The following is a 19316-nucleotide window of genomic DNA, read 5'->3' as shown; positions in this document are numbered from 1 at the left end:
AACCTCTCTTTTTTTTTGTTGGAGTACAGGGTGATTTTTTTTTTTTTATTCGTTCATGGGAAGTGGGCATTACTGACTTGGACAGCATTTATTGCCCATCCCTAATTGCCTTTGAGCAGCTGGTGGTGAGCTGCCGCCTTGGACCGCTGCAGTCCATGTGGGGTAGGTACACCCACAGTGCTGTAAGGAAGGGTTCCAGGATTTTGACCCAGCGACAGTGAGGGAACGGCGATATAGTTCCAAGTCAGGATGGTGTGTGGCTTGGAGGGGAACTTGCAGGTGGTGGTGTTCCCATGCATCTGCTGCACTTGTCCTTCTAGGTGGTAGAGGTCACGGGTTTGGAAGATGCTGTTAAAGGAGCCTTCGTGCGTTGCTGCAGTGCATCTTGTAGATGGTACATACTGCTGCCACTGTGCATTGGTGGTGGAGGGAGTGAATGTGGATGGGATGCCAATCAAGCAGGCTGCTTTGTCTTGGAAAATGTCGAGCTTCTGGAATGTTGTTGGATCTGCACTCATCCAGGCAAGTGGAGAGTATTCCACCTCCTGACTTATGCCTTGTAGATGGTGGACAGGCTTTGGGGAGTCAGGGGGGTAGTTACTCGCTGCAGGAACCTCTGACCTGCTCTTGTAGCCACAGTATTTATATGGCTACTCCAGTTAAGTTTCTAGTCAATGGTAGCCCCTCGGATGTTGATAATGGGGGATTCAGCAATCATGATGTCCTGGAGCAGAGATGATTGACCTCCAACAACCGCAACCATCTTCCTTTGCACTAGGTATGACTCCAACCAGTGGAGAGTCTTCCTCCTGATTCCCATTGACTCCAGTTTTGCTAGGGCTCCTTGATGCCATACTCAGGCAATTGCTGCCTTGATGTCAAGGGCAGTCACTCTCACCTCACCTCTTGAGTTCAGCTCTTTTGTCCATGTTTGAACCAAGGCTGTAATGAAGTCATGAGGATTTGCTTCAGTTCATGGCCCCTTTAAATTTTTCTTGTGTACACCTGCGCAGCTGTGCAGCTTAGAGGGGACATTGGTCATCATCTTTCTCCTCCAGCAGCTCCAGTCCTCTCTGCTGCATTATGCTATGCAAGACGCATCAGACCACTACCATTCTGGACACCCTTGTTGGTGCATACTGAAGAGCACCCCCAGAACTGGTGAGGTGAGAGTGACTGCCCTTGACATCAAGGCAGCATTTTTCCGTGGGTGGCATTAAGGAGCCCTAGCAAAACTGGAGTCAATGGGAATCAGGGGGAAAACCCTCCACTAGTTGGAGTCATACCTAGCGCAAAATGAGCGAGTGAGCAGCTGGGAAGGTCAGTTTGAAAGTAAATTTAATTTCCTTTTGTTTTTCGGCGGAGGCCAGGGGGCTGCTGGGTAAGTAAAACACTATATATTTGGGCGGTTTAAAATAACTTTCCTTTCATTGCAGCAGCTTTTTCGGGAGCAGAGAGTGAGCGAGTGAGCAGCTGGGAAGGTCAGTTTGAAAGTAAATTTAATTTCCTTTTGTTTTTCGGCGGAGGCCAGGGGGCTGCTGGGTAAGTAAAACACTATATATTTGGGCGGTTTAAAATAACTTTCCTTTCATTGCAGCAGCTTTTTCGGGAGCAGAGAGTGAGCGAGTGAGCAGCTGGGAAGGTCAGTTTGAAAGTAAATTTAATTTCCTTTTGTTTTTCGGCGGAGGCCAGGGGGCTGCTGGGTAAGTAAAACACTATATATTTGGGCGGTTTCTGAACCCGAGACACCACACTTGTCGTGTCTCCCACCCGCCCTCCTCCTCTAACCAAAAAAAAAAGGACTCAGTGGGGTGTTTATAAGGTAAGGCTTTTTCGATTTCTCTGGTTTTATTGTGATTGGTAAAAACTTTTCGTTCCTTTTTCATTTAACTAGGTTAAGCTTAAGATTAAAAATGGCAGGAGATCTCAGACCCGTGTCAAGCTCCTCTTGCTCAATGTGGGAGCTCAGGGACACGGCTGATGTCCCTGACTCCTTCACGTGCAGGAAGTGTGTCCAACTGCAGCTCTTGTTAGACCGCATGACGGCTCTCGAGCTGCGGATGGACTCACTTTGGAGCATGCACGATGCTGAGGAGGTCGTGGATAGCACGTTTAGTGAATTGGTCACACCGCAGATTAGGATTGCTGAGGGAGAAAGGGAATGGGTGACCAAAAGGCAGAGAAAGAGCAGGAAGGCAGCGCAGGAGTCCCCTGCGGTCATCTCCCTCCAAAACAAGTATACCGTTTTGGATACTGTTGGGGGAGATGGCTCACCAGGGGAAGGCAGCAGTAGCCAGGTCCATGGCACCGTGGCTGGCTCTGCTGTTCAGAAGGGCGGGAAAAAGAGTGGAAGGGCTATAGTCGTAGGGGATTCGATTGCAAGGGGAGTAGATAGGCGGTTCTGTGGTCGAAAACGAGGCTCCCGAATGGTATGTTGCCTCCCAGGTGCACGGGTCAGGGATGTCTCAGATCGGCTGCAGAACATTCTAAAGGGGGAGGGTGAACAGCCAGTTGTCATTGTGCACATAGGCACTAATGATATAGGTAAAAAACGGGATGAGGTCCTACAAGCAGAGTTTAGGGAGTTAGGAGCCAAGTTAAAAAGTAGGACCTCAGAGATGGTAATCTCAGGATTACTACCAGTGCCACGTGATAGTCAGAGTAAAAATGAAAGAATAGTCAGGATGAATGCGTGGCTTGAGAGATGGTGCAGGAAGGAGGGGTTCAGATTTTTGGGACATTGGGACCGGTTCTGGGGGAGGTGGGACTATTACAAATTGGACGGTCTACACCTGGGCCGGACTGGAACCAATGTCCTTGGAGGTGCTTTTGCTAACGCTGTTGGGGAGGGTTTAAACTAAGGTGGCAGGGGGATGGGAACCAATTGAGGTCAGTTGACAGTAAGGAGGTAGTAACAAAAGCCTGTAAGGAACTAGATAATGAAGTCAGTGTGACTAAGGGGAAGAACAGGCAGGGAGCAGATGATGAATATAAAGGGACTGGTGGTCTGAGGTGCATTTGTTTTAATGCAAGAAGTGTAGTAGGTAAGGCAGATGAACTTAGGGCTTGGATTAGTACCTGGGAGTATGATGTTATTGCTATTACTGAGACTTGGTTGAGGGAAGGGCATGATTGGCAACTAAATATCCCAGGATATCGATGCTTCAGGCGGGATAGAGAAGGAGGTAAAAGGGGTGGAGGAGTTGCATTACTGGTCAAAGAGGATATCACAGCTGTGCTGAAGGAGGGCACTATGGAGGACTCGAGCAGTGAGGCAATATGGACAGAACTCAGAAATAGGAAGGGTGCGGTAACAATGTTGGGGCTGTACTACAGGCCTCCCAACAGCGAGCGTGAGATAGAGGTACAAATATGTAAACAGATTATGGAAAGATGTAGGAGCAACAGGGTGGTGGTGATAGGAGATTTTAATTTTCCCAACATTGACTGGGATTCGCTGAGTGTTAGAGGTCCAGATGGAGCAGAATTTGTAAGGAGCATCCAGGAAGGTTTTCTAGAGCAGTATGTAAATAGTCCAACTCGGGAAGGGGCCATACTGGACCTGGTGTTGGGGAATGAGCCCGGCCAGGTTGTTGAAGTTTCAGTAGGGGACTACTTTGGGAATAGTGATCACAATTCCGTAAGCTTGAAAATACTCATGGACAAAGACGAGAGTGGTCCTAAAGGAAGAGTGGTAAATTGGGGGAAGGCCAACTATACCAAAATTCGGCAGGAGCTGGGAAATGTAGATTGGGAGCAGCTGTTTGAAGGTAAATCCACATGTGATATGTGGGAGGCTTTTAAAGAGAGGTTGATTAGCGTTCAGGAGAGACATGTTCCTGTGAAAATGAGGGATAGAAATGGCAAGATTAGGGAACCATGGATGACAGGTGAAATTGTGAGACTAGCCAAGAGGAAAAAGGAAGCATACATAAGGTGTAGGCGGCTGATGAAAGACGAAGCTTTGAAAGAATATCGGGAATGTAGGACCAATCTGAAACGAGGAATTAAGAGGGCTAAAAGGGGTCATGAAATATCTTTAGCAAACAGGGTTAAAGAAAATCCCAAAGCCTTTTATTCATATATAAGGAGAAAGAGGGTAACTAGAGAAAGGATTGGCCCACTAAAGGACAAAGGAGGAATGTTATGCTTGGACTCAGAGAAAATGGGTGAGATTCTAAATGAATACTTTGCATCGGTATTCACCGAGGAGAGGGACATGACGGATGTTGAGGTTAGGAACAGATGTTTGATTACTCTAGGTCAAGTCGGCATAAGGAGGGAGGAAGTGTTGGGTATTCTAAAGGGCATTAAGGTGGACAAGTCCCCAGGTCCGGATGGGATCTATCCCAGGTTACTGAGGGAAGCGAGAGAGGAAATAGCTGGGGCCTTAACAGATATCTTTGCAGCATCCTTCAACACGGGTGAGGTCCCGGAGGACTGGAGAATTGCTAATGTTGTCCCCTTGTTTAAGAAGGGTAGCAGGGATAATCCAGGAAATTATAGACCGGTGAGCCTGACGTCAGTGGTAGGGAAGCTGCTGGAGAAGATACTGAGGGATAGGATCTATTCCCATTTGGAAGAAAATGGGCTCATCAGTGATAGGCAACATGGTTTTGTGCAGGGAAGGTCATGTCTTACCAACTTAATAGAATTCTTTGAGGAAGTGACAAAGTTGATTGATGAGGGAAGGGCTGTCGATGTCATATACATGGACTTCAGTAAGGCGTTTGATAAGGTTCCCCATGGCAGGCTGATGGAGAAAGTGAAGGCGCTTGGGGTCCAAGGTGTACTAGCTAGATGGATAAAGAACTGGCTGGGCAACAGGAGACAGAGAGTAGCAGTAGAGGGGAGTTTCTCAAAATGGAGACGTGTGACCAGTGGTGTTCCACAGGGATCCGTGCTGGGACCACTGTTGTTTGTGATATACATTAATGATTTGGAGGAAAGTATAGGTGGACTGATTAGCAAGTTTGCAGACGACACTAAGATTGGTGGAGTAGCAGATAGTGAAGGGGACTGTCAGAGAATACAGCAGAATATAGATAGATTAGAGAGTTGGGCAGAGAAATGGCAGATGGAGTTCAATCAGGGCAAATACGAGGTGATGCATTTTGGAAGATCCAATTCAAGAGTGAACTATACAGTAAATGGAAAAGTCCTGGGGAAAATTGATGTCCAGAGAGATTTGGGTGTTCAGGTCCACTGTTCCCTGAAGGTGGCAACGCAGGTAAATAGAGTGGTCAAGAAGGCATACGGCATGCTTTCCTTCATCGGACGGGGCATTGAGTACAAGAGTTGGCAGGTCATGTTACAGTTGTATAGGACTTTGGTTCGGCCACATTTGGAATACTGCGTACAGTTCTGGTCGCCACATTATCAAAAGGATGTGGATGCTTTGGAGAGGGTGCAGAGGAGGTTCACCAGGATGTTGCCTGGTATGGAGGGCGCTAGCTATGAAGAGAGGTTGAGTAGATTAGGATTATTTTCATTAGAAAGACGGAGGTTGAGGGGGGGACCTGATTGAGGTGTACAAAATCATGAGAGGTATAGACAGGGTGGACAGCAAGAGGCTTTTTCCCAGAGTGGGGGTTTCAATTACTAGAGGACACGAGTTCAAAGTGAAAGGGGAAAAGTTTAGGGGGGATATGCGTGGAAAGTTCTTTACGCAGAGGGTGGTGGGCACCTGGAACGCGTTGCCAGCGGAGGTGGTAGACGCGGGCACGATGGAGTCTTTTAAGATGTATCTAGACAGATACATGAATGGGCAGGAAGAAAAGAGATACAGAAGCTTAGAAAATAGGCGACATGTTTAGAGAGAGGATCTGGATCGGCGCAGGCTTGGAGGGCCGAAGGGCCTGTTCCTGTGCTGTAATTATCTTTGTTCTTTGTTCTTTAAAAGAAGATGGTTGTGGTTGTTGGAAGTTAATCGTCTCAGCTCCAGGACATCACGGCAGGAATTCCTCAGGGTACTGTCCTAGGCCCAACCATCTTCAGCTGCTTCATCAATGACCTTTTTTCAATCATAAGGCGAGAAGTGGGGATGTTCACTGATGATTGCACAATGTTCAGCACCATTCGCGACTTCTCAGATACGGAAGCAGTCCGTGTCGAAAAGCAGCAAGACCTGGACAATATCCAGGCTTGGGCTGCTAAGTGGGCTGCAAGTACCATTCACCCCACATAAGTGCCAGGCAATAACCATCTCCAACAAGAGAGAATCTAACCATCTCCCCTTGACATTCAATGGCATTATGCTCGCTGAATCCCCCACTATCAACATCCTGGGGGTTACCATTGACCAGAACCCATATAAAGTAGCCATATAAAAATCGTGACTGCAAGAGCGGGTCAGAGGCTAGGATTTCTGCGGTGAGTAACTCACCTCCTGACTCCCCAAAGCCTGTCCACCATCTACAAGGCACAAGTCAGGAGTGTGATGGAATACTCTCCACTTGCCTGGATGAGTGCAGCTCCAACAACACTCAAGAAGCTCGACACCATCCAGGACAAAACAGCCCGCTTGATTGGCACCCCATCCACAAACATTCACTCCCTCCACCAAGGCACAGTGGCAGCAGTGTGTATTATCTGCAAGATGCACTGCAGTAACGCACAAAGGCTCCTTAGACAGCACCTTCCAACCCCGCAACCTCTACTATCTAGAAGGACAAGGACTGCAGATGTATGGGAACTCCACCACCTGCAAGTTCCTCTCCAAGCCACACACCATCCTGACTTGGAACTATATCACTGTTCCTTCACTGTCGCTGAGTCAAAATCCTGGAACTCCCTTCCTAACAGCACTGTGGATGTACCTACCCCAAATGGACTGCAGCGGTTCAAGAAGGCAGCTCACCAACATCTTCTCAAGGGCAATTAGGGATGGGCAAATAAATGGTCCTAGCCAGCAATGCCCACATCCCATGACCGAATTTTTAAAAAACATGCTTAAATACCTTACAGTGGTTGCATACCAGCTGAACATTGATGGAGTGGAATCCCTTCCAATTGACAAAGATGGCTCGTTGATCCAAGGGTGCCTTGATAGCCACATCTGTGCAGTCTATAACTCCCTGTACCTGTGGGAGTCCAGCCACTGCATCAACTCCGAGAGCCCTCTGTGTCGGACTGACCTCATGAGTGTCAAAGTGGACGTAAGTGACAGCCCCGGCAAACATGGCATCGGCCACCTAGGAGATACTCTTGTGCACAACAGATTGTGAAATCCTGCAGGTGTCACTAGCAAATCCCTGGACAGAGCCAGAGGTGAAGGAATTTTGGGCTGTAATGACCTTGGCAGCCACTAGCAATGTGTGCCTACCTACTAGCCCTAGGAGATCTTGTTCCAAGAAGCTGCAGATGTAAGCAACGACCTGTCACAAAAGCCTGAGCCTCCTGAGGCACTGCTACTCCAACATGTCCAGAAAGCTGATCATCTCTCTGTAAACACTGTGTTGGGGGTACTTCCTCCTTTGAACTGGACCTCTCTGCTACATGGTGCAGGTAAAGGCTGAGTTCAAGGCTGCTGGTGCTGCTGCTCCTGAGCATCTGGTTCTGTTGCTATTGCTGGTGCTGCTCCTCTTGTTCCTCCTCAGAGGTCCAAGGTAGAGCTGTGTAAGCTGCTCTTATGCTGCAGTGATGACTGACAGTTGAGAAGTGCATCAAAATCAAAAAAGTCCAAGATAGCAGAAATGACCTTCAAAACGTTGGAAATCACTTCCAAAACAGTGAAAGCACACTCTCAGAACAAGTCCTATGAGCAAAAGCCTTTCACTTAGGCAAGGAAGCAGCTGTCATACTTCAGTACTGAAAGGCTTTCCAGCCTGTCAATTACACAGTCCTGTCAATCCCCACTGTATTTTCTCCAGAATGCAGGGTTAAACCTTCATTCACTTGCCACTTTGAATATTATAATTGCTTACCTGCCTGTCCTACAGGGATTTCCCGCGCACCTTGGAACACACTCCGGTTAAATGCAGAAGTCAGCAGTATCATGTCCGGTTTCCAACGCATTGGTATTTTTCGATGTTTTAATTCTGCAAGTACACCTAAACCTGCACCACCATGCAGGTTAGAATTCCCCCCATTAACTCTGTTTCTCTCTCCACCAATGCAGTCTCATCTGCTGAGTACTGACTATAAAGCAGCAATTCTCTAACTGGGGTCCATGGACCCCTGGCGGTCTGTTGAGGCTTTCCAGAGGTCTGCAGAATAATATGAACATGCTTACCAAGCAGCGACAGCCTTATGGTAGACAATGTGAGTGACCGCCCAGGGTGCCGTTGTTCGGGCTTGGATCTCATCTTGCCACCATGTAGCCTGTCAGGACTGCTTGCTGCTGCTAAGAGCCAGAGCTTTTTGTTTAAAAGCCCCTTGCGGAGGTGATGTGGCAAAAGTTAATCGAGTCTGCAGCCTCTTGCATTGGTGCCATGTTACTCAAGGCAACATACAAAGCTGTCAAACTCATGTCAAACCATCTTTCAGCTGCTCTCCCCGTGCTCTGCAGGGCCACTGCTTTACTTGACTGAATAAATCAAATGCTGTTTCCAATTACGTGGGATTTTTATGGGTCTTTTGGGGACCACATTCTGTAATTCCATCCACTTTTCCCAGTAAAACAAGAAATGTTGGCTTTTATCCAGAATGATTTGTCATTGTCAAACATCACACCAAGAATAGATAGTCTCTGCAGTGAAAATCAGACCGATCCATCTCACTGATACCTGTAAGTAAATACCTGTTTTCCTAAAAGCATTATTGAAACACTCTACATGCAGCACGTTCATATAACCGGTATTATACAGGATAATTTAGATGGAGGGGTCTGTGATTACTAACCCGTTTGAAATGGGGTCCTCCAACCAAAATATTTTGAGAATTATTGCTATAAAGATGAATCTTTCAGAAATACTGTGTAACAACAGCAATACTGGTCAAGTGTATGGTTTGATTTGTCTGCATTTGAATGGCAATTAATATCGGTAGTTTCCTCAGGGTTGCTGCTGCTCTGCTACCTTATCTTTGACAGATGGCAGTGGATCCGGAGCAACGAAAGGAAATTCAAGCAGTCAAGCAATTTATTGCTTATTAAAGCCCAGTACGGGGACTCACATCAGCTCTCAACTGGCCTAGGTCCTTGTAAACCTATTGGTTGCACACAGCCTAACTCCTGGGTTAGCACAAGAATGTCCTCGTGACAAGCACCCAAAGCAATGCTTTGACAGGCAGGCAGAAAACCCGCAGTACACCAGATTATTTTTGTGGGGTTTGGCAGAGCACTCCTTGTCTTCTTCAGCTGTACCACTGAGTAACTGGGCAGAGCATGTGCTATGCAACTCGGCACACCTGTTCCCAAAAATGGCAGTCAGGGTTTTATATACATCATTGGACCCTGATTTTCAGGCAAGTGCTACAGCCGCCCAGTGGTAAGCCCCTTTCAAGAATCATTTACAGCACAGAAGGAAGCCATTTGGCCCATCAAGTCCAGGGCGATGTTGTCCATATTGGGAGAAGGAACGAGGCGGTGAGCTTTTCCACATGAATTTCAGGGCACTACGACCCTTTTTCTACCAGGTGGAGCCAGTGAAAATTTACACCAACACGTTCTTCATTATTTATCTTTTGCAATATCTGACCTGTGATTTTGCAGTTAAACAGCAGGTAGCTGTCAGCTGTTATGCAAACCAATATCAATGGACTAAATCATACCAGGTAGTATCATAACATAGGCTAACAGAATACATTCGGCACATTCAGCGTGGAAGCTCAGTTTGCCAAAAGGCATATTTTGCTAAAATAAAAGCAAAATACTGAATATGCTGGAAATCTGAAACACAAACAAGAAAGCTGGAAATACTCAGCAGGTCTGGCAGCATCTGGAGAGAGAAGCAGAGTTAACATTTCAGGTCAGTGACCCTGTTCTGATGAAGGGTCACTGACCTGAAATATTAACTCTGATTCTCTCTCCACAGATGCTGCCAGACCTGCTGAGTATTTCCAGCATTTCTTGTTTGTGTGGCATATTTTGCTACACTGTATAATGGAATTTTTCAGCAACGTGATAATTGCTTTCATAAATTGGACTATTTAAGCAGTATAATTTTTTTTCTATGTATGTTTCCTGTTAAAAACTCCAGTTTAAAAGTAATTGTGTACCAAGTTGGCACAATGAATACAATAAACCACTATATTTAAGAAATGTGTATAATATCAGGCTGCACGGTAAGTAAATATTTCAGTCCTGTCAAAGATTAATCTATCAGGCTGCACCAGTGTGTTTGAACTAAGCAGAATTTATGCAAACTATTTATTTGTCCTGTCTAGCCTTTCTGGATCATAGAAACAGGAGCAAGCCATTGAGCTTCTTGCACTCATTAAGCCATTCAATCAGATCATGGCTGTTCTGTATCTTTACTCCATCGACCTGTCTCAGTTCCAGAACCCCTTATTACCCTTGCCTGACAAAAATCTATCACTCTAAGTTTTGACATTTTCAATTGACCTAGCCTCAACAGCTATTTGGAGGAGCAAATTCCAGATTTTCACTACTGCTAGTGTGAAGTGCTTCCTGACATCAACCCAGAATAGTCGAGCTCTTAATTTTAATGTTATGCCTCCTTGTTCTAGATTCCCCCACCAGAGGAAATAGTTTTATCACTATGTACCATATCAATTCCTTTGATCATCTTAAACATCGCAATTACATCAGTCATTAATCTTCTATATTCAAGGGGATACAACCCTAGTCCCTGCAACCTGTTTTATAATTTAACCCTTTTAGTCGCAGTATCATTCTGATGAATTTGTGCCTCACCCCCTCCAAGGTTATTACATCATTCCTAAGGTGCAGTCCCAGAACAGATTGCAGTACTCCAGATGGGGTCGAACCAGAGCTCTATCCATTTGTAACATAACTTGCACCCCTTTGTATTCCAGCCCTCTTGAGATAAAGGCCATTAGACTTTTTAATTATTTTTGTACATTTCCAGTGGCTTTTATTGATTTCTGAGCATGTAACCCTAAGTTTGTCTGCTTATCTATAGTTCCTAGATTCTTGCCATTGAGAAAATGTTCTAATCTAACTTTCATTGGTCCGAAGTGAATGACTTACAAAATTGAAACTTACAAAATTCCTACTGGGTGTGACAGGGTTGATATTTCCTCTGGCTGGTGAGTCTAGAACAAGGGGACACAGTCTCAGATTAAGGGGCAAGCCATTTAAGACTGAGTTTAGGAGGAATTTCTTTACTCAGAGGGTGGTGAATCTATGGAATTCTCTTCCCCAAAGGGCTGTGGAAGCTCAGTCATTGAACTGGTTCAAGACAGAAATCGATAGATTGATGAATACTAACAACATCAAGGGATATGGGGAAAAATGGCATAGAGGTAGATGATCAGCCATGATCTGTTCGAATGGCAGAGCAGCCTTGACAGGCTGAATGGCCTACTCCTGCTCCTATTTCCTATGATCCTATGACCTCAGACGTCCCCACATTGAACTCCATTTGCCACAGTTTTGCCCACTCACTTAATCTGTCAATGTCCCTTTGCAACTTTCTGCTTCCGACTATATACAATTTACAATGCTACCTTAGTGTCATCAGAAAGCTTGGATATATAGCTCTCTATTCCTTCATCGGAGATATAGCCACTCCAGGCGCTGCTTCACAAACCACTGACCACCTCCAGGCGTGTATCCATTGTCTCTCGGGATAAGGAGGCCCAAAAGAAGAATTCCTTCATCCAAGTCATTTATAAATATAGCAAAAAGCTGACGCCTCAGTATAGATCCCATTATTCCGACTCTCATACCTCCTAACACCTCCTAACCAATTCCTTATTTGAGCCAATAGATTGTTTCCATTCCATCCAATCTCATTTTTGTTAATAGTCTGTTGTGTGAAACCTTGTTGAATGCCTTCTGCACGTCCATATATAACATCCATAGATATGCCCTTATCTACCACATCTACCTTCTGTGGGGCCTAAGGTGCCCGCCAGCCACTGGTAAAATACCAGTGGAGGCAGGAGGAGGTCCTTAAGTGGCAGTTAATTGGCCACTTAAGAGCTTTGATTGGCCTGGGGCGGGCGGGCCATTTCTCGTCGCCGCCACACATGGTAAAATTTCAGCGGGGGTGGGAAGGCGTCGGGAAACCCCCTCCTACCACTCAATTTATGACTACCGCACCCCCGGCCCCCCACCCCACCACCAGCCCGCTCCTGTGTGGGGGGGGGGGGGGGGGGCGTATAATTTTAGCCATAGAGTTCTTGCCTTGCAGGTTTCTAGTATTCCTATTAAATGGCAGAAATATCACAGATATTGCTAGTTGCAGTTTATCCAAAACATAGCCAAGGCTCTTGCACTGTATTGCTGGACACAGATCTTGCACACAAACAATAGGAACATCTAGAGTACTTCCATTTTAAACACTGTGTGTAATTAAATCTTAAATGTATGTTTACTAAATAGCTGGATAAGATATCATCTAAGCTTACACCTAAGTTTGAGCACACAGCCTAATAGAATAATAAACTTATTTAAACTGTTTTCAATTCAATAATATTGAAGCAGAACTGGGACCATGTTTATAGGAACTATATAAAGCATCCCATTGCTGTGCCTAGTTACAGGGACCAAGACGGTCCCACATTCATTCAATCTTCTGTCCATTTAGCAGGAGAGCATTCGGGACATGGCTCAGATTCCTGCTTCTGATCACTATCTAGTGGCTCCTGTTGAAATGTGCAGGTGTGTGGATGTCAAGTGAGAAAAGCCCTGGTTGTGTTACTGCCCATGGTCGAATCACCTGCTTATACTTGCTGTCAAAGCTACTGGGTACTGCCTACTGATGAGAAATACTTGAGGATAACTGTTATCCATCAAAATGTGCATCAGCATAAGTCAATGCCTCCAGGAGGGAAGTGGAAGAAATCCAGGGGCAGAAGCCCAGGAATGGGTTAATGATTCAAAGGAAAGTTTGAAATATAAAATGGACATTCTTAATGTAACTGATTTTCTTTTTTTTAATTTTTGTTTAAATAGCTGCTTTGACATTCAAATGTTTGAAGGACCAGTGGCAAGTGTATTGCAAAATAATACGAGAGACTAACCTCTGTCAGGACATGAGATGGTATCAGCGCTGCTGTGAGACCTGTAGAGACTTCTATGCACAAAAGCTACAGCATAAGAGTTGACATCTTCTTTCACATCAGCACCAAACCTATTTTTTATAAGTACAACCTAATTTATGAAATTACAGGACTACAACTTGTTTAGACCAAGGTACTGATGTATTAGGTATAATTTATTCATTTTAATTTATTTTTGTTTACCAAGATTTTTTTTTGGAGTGCTGTTCAGTGGTTTTCAAAATCTAGATATTTTAGCTTTTTATATCTAAGATGGGTCCATTCGTCGCAAAATGATAACTTGACAACTATCAGAATGTAGACCATGCATAGGTGACTCATGTCATGCTATCCATGAAGACATGAACTGAAGTTAACACTCACTGTAATCGTTTCAAAGACTGTAGGGAAAGCCTGTAGCAAAATATTGAAGTTCTTATTATGCATTCAATGGTGCCAATGTTATTTGCTTGAAAAACAGTGACTTGAGAGTAAAACACTGTGGAGTGCAACACTGAATTACTTTTGCATCATTCAGGTATTGTCTAAGGTTCTACAGTCTAAGAATAAATGTCAATCACATTATTGTAAAAATTTCACTATTAGCAGGTTATCTTTAGAATTTTGTAAAGCAGTGCAGAATGGAACATTGTGATTGTTCACATACAGCAGCTAAACTTTTCATTCACTAAATACTGAGAATAAAATTCTATGAATTTTAACTCTGAATATTAATTTCTATATGCAGTGCATGGGTACTTACACAAGGTTTGATATTTTCTAAAAGCAACATACTGTGGATGCTGGAAATCTGAAATAAAAACAGAAAGTGCTGGAAATACTCAGCAGGTCTGGCAGCATCTATGGAGAGAAAAACAGAGTTGATGTTTCGAGTCAGATATGACTCTTCCCCAGAGCCCTACTTTGTTCAACTCTGATCCCTTGTTTGTACATTGCTAAATATCAGGGTTAATTGAGATTTAAAAAACACTGCAAATGCTGAAAATTAGAAGTAGTGCTGGAAATACGCAGCAGGCCATTGCAACATCTGAACAGAGGCTGTAGTCCAGAGTCTGCACCTAAATAGTCGTCTGCTTTTTAATTTTTCATATGCTGTTAGACTTTCTGTGTATTTCCAGCATTTTCTGTGTTTTTAAACTCGTTTTAAATAAAATGTTTTATTTAAACATTTGAGAGGAGGGAAAAAAAATCAAGCAAAAACTGCATAATGCTTTGGATATGAAAGAAATCGGGTAAAAGACTTGGGCGACACTCTTGTGTTACCAGAAATGTGATGGGGCGAACTTCCATCTGCCACTGTTGCCTCAGCTGACCACTGGCTGGGTGCTCTCAACTGTGGTGGTGCAACAGAGGCATGTGTCCCACTGGAATGGCACCCTGCCACTCCCATAGGGAAGCACAAGCCCTGGATCAGAATGAAGTAATGGGGCCAAATATTTTAGTATTTTCCCTGTAGTGCAATGTGAGCCCTGTTCCAACAGTAATCAAGCTTTCTGCAGTGGATTACTCTTCATCTTTTTAACTTGAGGCCCAAAACAGGCAAATGCCTGTCCTCAGCAGACATGGGCCCTTCTGGACCTTTCAGGGGTACCTCTCATAAAGCTTCTGGATTAGCCTGGGAATACACCTCTCTGAGACCCTGCTAAACTACTGGTTCGACACAACTGGAGCAGGCAGAAGAATCACTTGCTCACTCCCTCCCCCTACTACCTAGAAGCATAATTTGCTAGCGACTGCAAAAAGAGCAGAAACTTAAATGACCCAGGTTCTACTCCAACTTCTGACTCCCTCACCAAAATCACACTCCAATTGTGATATTTTAATGGCTTAATTTTTTTATCTGTTAGGTCACAAGTGGCACACTTTTTTGCAAATAAAAAATTAAAAGGGTGAAATTAAATTGTGCAATATAAGCATGCAAACACATACATTTGTATTTAAAGTCTCATGTCTGCTATTTTAGTGGAGGTGTTAATTCATATAAAATAATAAACAAAAGCTTTTCATAGCATAATTACAAGGGTTTGTAGCAGACTACTGGTTTTAGCAGTACTCATCATTTAGGTATGTTCTCTACCCACATTAAATGTCACTGAGAGGTTTACAGCAGTTGTTTGACTGGATTATTTAGTAAGCCCCATTTTTTTAAAGGTTCCTCTTATTTATATCCTTTTTTAGAGACATGTTACTTTCTCCGCCACACACACTTAAGTTCCTATCTTTTGAGTAGGGAGCCCTAAAGAACTATGAGTTGACTTCCTCTCTTTTTTTGATTCATTTTTCTTCCATCACTATAGCAGAGCTCTTCACCCAGCTGTCACTGTGTATTAACGCTAAAATGACCAGGCTATGCACTGTTACTATTTTTTTTAATTACCACCTTTACAAGTCATTATTTTGAGCACAGCTATCACTTTCTGAAAGGATAAAGGTGGGTCAAGTTAGTCTCGGCTTGAAAAATTAAGAGCTTGCTTTTTTTGAGAAATGAATTATTTATACATGACTCACAATGATTACATGCACACACATTAGTGCTGTGCAATCAGCTCCTGTTAATTTTAATTTTAATTTACAGATTGCAGGCAAAGTTGAACTTTTTATTAGAACGTTACATTTGAGAAATGTTGACATTGTCAACATCATCATTCAGGATCTTGGCTAACAGTCTTGGCTAATATAAATAGTCTCCTTCAGAAAATCTACAATGTAAAATTGACAAGATGGTCCATTTCAAAGAGGAACAGGTACTGTTAATCTCAAGGATGTAAGCTTGTTTGTGTCCGTGTAAATGGCACAGTGGCGCAGTGGTTAGCACCGCAGCCTCACAGCTCCAGCGACCCAGGTTCAATTCTGGGTACTGCCTGTGTGGAGTTTGCAAGTTCTCCCTGTGTCTGCATGGGTTTCCTCCGGGTGCTCCGGTTTCCTCCCACAGCCAAAAGACTTGCAGGTTGATAGGTAAATTGGCCATTGTAAATTACCCCTAGTGTAGGTAATTGGTAGGGGAATGGTGGGGATGTGGTAGGGAATATGGGATTAGTGTAGGATTAGTATAAATGGGTGGTTAATGGTCGGCACAGACTCGGTGGGCCGAAGGGCCTGTTTCAGTGCTGTATCTCTAAATCAAATCAAATCAAGCTGTAGTAACGAGACAGGAAGGTTGTGAAAAAACCTGACCATACAAATTTAGTTGAGAACTCTTATTCCCACGTCTGTACATGTGAGCAAAGCTGAAATAATGTAACTCAAACAAGCAAGTTGTACTGAAGCTTTTGTTTTGCCTCCTCCTTGATAAAATATGCAAACAAAATGCCAAGATTACCTGTATTTTTAACAGCCTAACTCATTCGTATATTAACAAAAATTGTTCAGGCCTCCTTTATAGTCAATGGAAAAATGTCTCAGAACAAAACAGTTTTTGGTATGTTAAACAAATTAAGAGATCTATAACTGTGGATAAGCGGGAGAATTCTCATTCCATCAATAGCCTCTTTTAGTTTTATATTTTGCTTTATTTGAAGAGTAAGTTGCAGATCATTTTATTCGAAAAAGTAATTTCATATCAACCTGCCTGGAATCATTTAAACAGTAAAAGTTATTATTTGGCAGCTTTCTAAATTGATTTTTATTTTTACTTCAGGTGCTGTTACTTGAAATTATCTGTGTAGGACTGAGTGTAGATCTTTAGAACTGTAATGTTTGGAATAATTCCCTTTGTTGTGTTGCATTCCTTGCTTTTAAATAAAATTTTGAACAAATGCCTAGTGTAATGAGATTTGCAAACTGTTGCATAATTGTGAAATTATATGTATTTGATCAACTACTCTGTATACTTTATGCCTTGTAGCACCAGGCATTTTCCCAAACTCTTATCCCTGTACAATCGTAAAATAAACAATACATTCAAAAGACCATTTTTTCTCTGTCAGTTTATTAATAACACATTTTATTTCCTAATCCAGTTGATTGCCTATGTTATGAATTCCCAAGTACTGTTAAATTAAGAACAAATTCAATTTTATTTTCTCCCATTCCTCACCTTGATGAACAAAAATATTCATCCCACTGGAAAAAGTAATATTATTTTTACATAAATTATTAAGGAATTTGACTATGTTCCATTTCATTCTATGAGCTAGAAATTTCCGACCATCCGTCTATGTGCCTAGACTCAGTGCCTGAAGCGAAAAGCCCAAGGCCAACCTGAAATTGTGCCGTGGGCCTCATTAGCAATTTACACATGAGCTGCCAGCACCTGTTGCACCTCCATGTGCCAGTTGCACATTGCAGGTCATGAATGTCACTAAGTTAATAATTTCTGTCCCTAATTATAAAAAAAATTTCTATTGCTCGCAAGACAGCAGTGAAAGACATCAATTTTTTTTTTATTCTTTCATGGGATGCGAGTGTCACTGGTTACGCCAACATTTGCTGCCCATCCCAAATTGCCCTTGAGAAGGTGGTGGTGAGCTGCCTTCTTGAACCGCTGCAGTCCATGTGGGGGAGGTACACCCACAGTCCTGTTAGGGAGTTCCAGGACTTTGACCCAGTGACGGTGAAGAAATGGCAATATAGTTCCAAGTCAGGATGGTGTGTGGCTTGGAGGGGAACTTGCAGGTGGTGGTGGTGTTCCCATGCGTCTGCTGCCCTTGTCTTTTTAGGTGGTGGAGGTTGTGGGTTGGAAGGTGCTGCCAAAGGAGGCTTGGTGAGTTACTGCAGTGCATCTTATAAATGAACAAACAAAAGAACAAAGAACAGTACAGCACAGGAACAGTCCATTTGGCCCTCCAAGCCTGCACCGATCTTGATGCCTGCCTAAACTAAAAAGTTCTGCCCTTCCGGGGTCCGTATCCCTCTATTCCCATCCTATTCATGTATTTGTCAAGATGACTCTTAAACGTCTCTATGGTACCTGCTTCCACCACCTCCCCGGCAACAAGTTCCAGGCACTCACTACCCTCTGTGTAAAGAACTTGCCTCGCACATCCCCTCTAAACTTTGCCCCTCTCACCTTAAACCTATGTCTCTTCCACCCTGGGAAAAAGCTTCTGATTATCCACTCTGTCCATGCTGCTTATAACTTTGTAAACCTCTATCATGTCGCCCCTCCACCTCCGTCGTTCCAGTGAAAACAATCCGAGTCTATCTAACCTCTCCTCATAGCTAATGCCCTCCAGACCAGGCAACATCCTGGTAAACCTCTTCTGTACCCTCTCCAAAGCCTCCACGTCCTTCTGGTAGTGTGGCGACCAGAATTGCACACAATATTCTAAGTGTGGCCTAACTAAAGTTCTGTACAGCTGCAGCATAACTTGCCAATTTTTATACTCTATGCTCCGACCGATGAAGGCAAGCATGCCGTATGCCTTCTTGACTACCTTATCCACCTGCGTTGCCACTTTCAGTGACCTGTGGACCTGTACGCCAAGATCTCTCTGCCTGTCAATACTCCTAAGGGTTCTGCCATTTACTGTATATTCCCCACCTGCATTAGACCTTCCAAAATGCATTACCTCACATTTGTCCGGATTAAACTCCATCTGCCATTTCTCCGCCCAAGTCTCCAACCGATCTATATCCTGCTGTATCCTCTGACAATCCTCATCACTATCCGCAACTCCACCAACCTTTGTGTCGTCCGCAAACTTACTAATCAGACCAGCTACATTTTCCTCCAAATCATTCATATATATATTACAAACAGTAGTAACAAAATGGTACACACTGCTGCCACTGTGCTTCAGTGTTGGAGGGGGTAAATGTTTAAGGTAGTGGATGGGTTGCCGTTCAAGCGGGCTGCTTTGTCCTGGATGGTTTCGAGCTTTTTGAGTGTTGGACTCATCCAGGCAAGTGGAGAGTATTCCAACACACCTCTGACTTGTGCCTTGAAGATGTTGGACTGGCTTTGGGGAGTTGGGAAGGACCTGGTGGATGGTAGGGAAGGGAGTGTAGATAGTCTCGGTCATGTCGTAATCAAAAAGGAGGAGGTGTTGGGTGTCTTGCAAAGCATTAAGGTAGATAAGTCCCCAGGGCCTGATGGGATCTACCCCAGAATACTGAGGGAGGCAAGGGAAGAAATTGCTGGGGCCTTGACAGAAATCTTTGCATCCTCATTGGCTACAGGCGAGGTCCCAGAGGACTGGAGAATAGCCAATGTTGTTCCTTTG

At 44.0% G+C, this 19316-nt stretch overlaps 1 protein-coding gene across 1 annotated transcript in view; it reads left to right on the top strand.

Annotated features, from left to right (window-relative positions):
* LOC137369250 (A disintegrin and metalloproteinase with thrombospondin motifs 19-like) overlaps positions 1-14324 on the top strand; it is a 593631-nt gene extending 579307 nt beyond the window's left edge. Inside the window, exon 23 of the mRNA XM_068030172.1 lies at positions 13046-14324. Coding sequence (XP_067886273.1) covers positions 13046-13197 — 152 coding nt within the window. The 3' untranslated portion in view covers positions 13198-14324. The remainder of the gene's footprint in view (positions 1-13045) is intronic.
* Positions 14325-19316: the final 4992 nt, after the last annotated feature.

The sequence above is a fragment of the Heterodontus francisci genome, chromosome 4 (genome assembly GCF_036365525.1).
Source record: "Heterodontus francisci isolate sHetFra1 chromosome 4, sHetFra1.hap1, whole genome shotgun sequence".
Taxonomy (NCBI): Eukaryota; Metazoa; Chordata; class Chondrichthyes; order Heterodontiformes; family Heterodontidae; genus Heterodontus; species Heterodontus francisci.
Note: the sequence above shows the minus strand (reverse complement) of the source record. Positions and strands in the feature narration are given on the sequence as shown.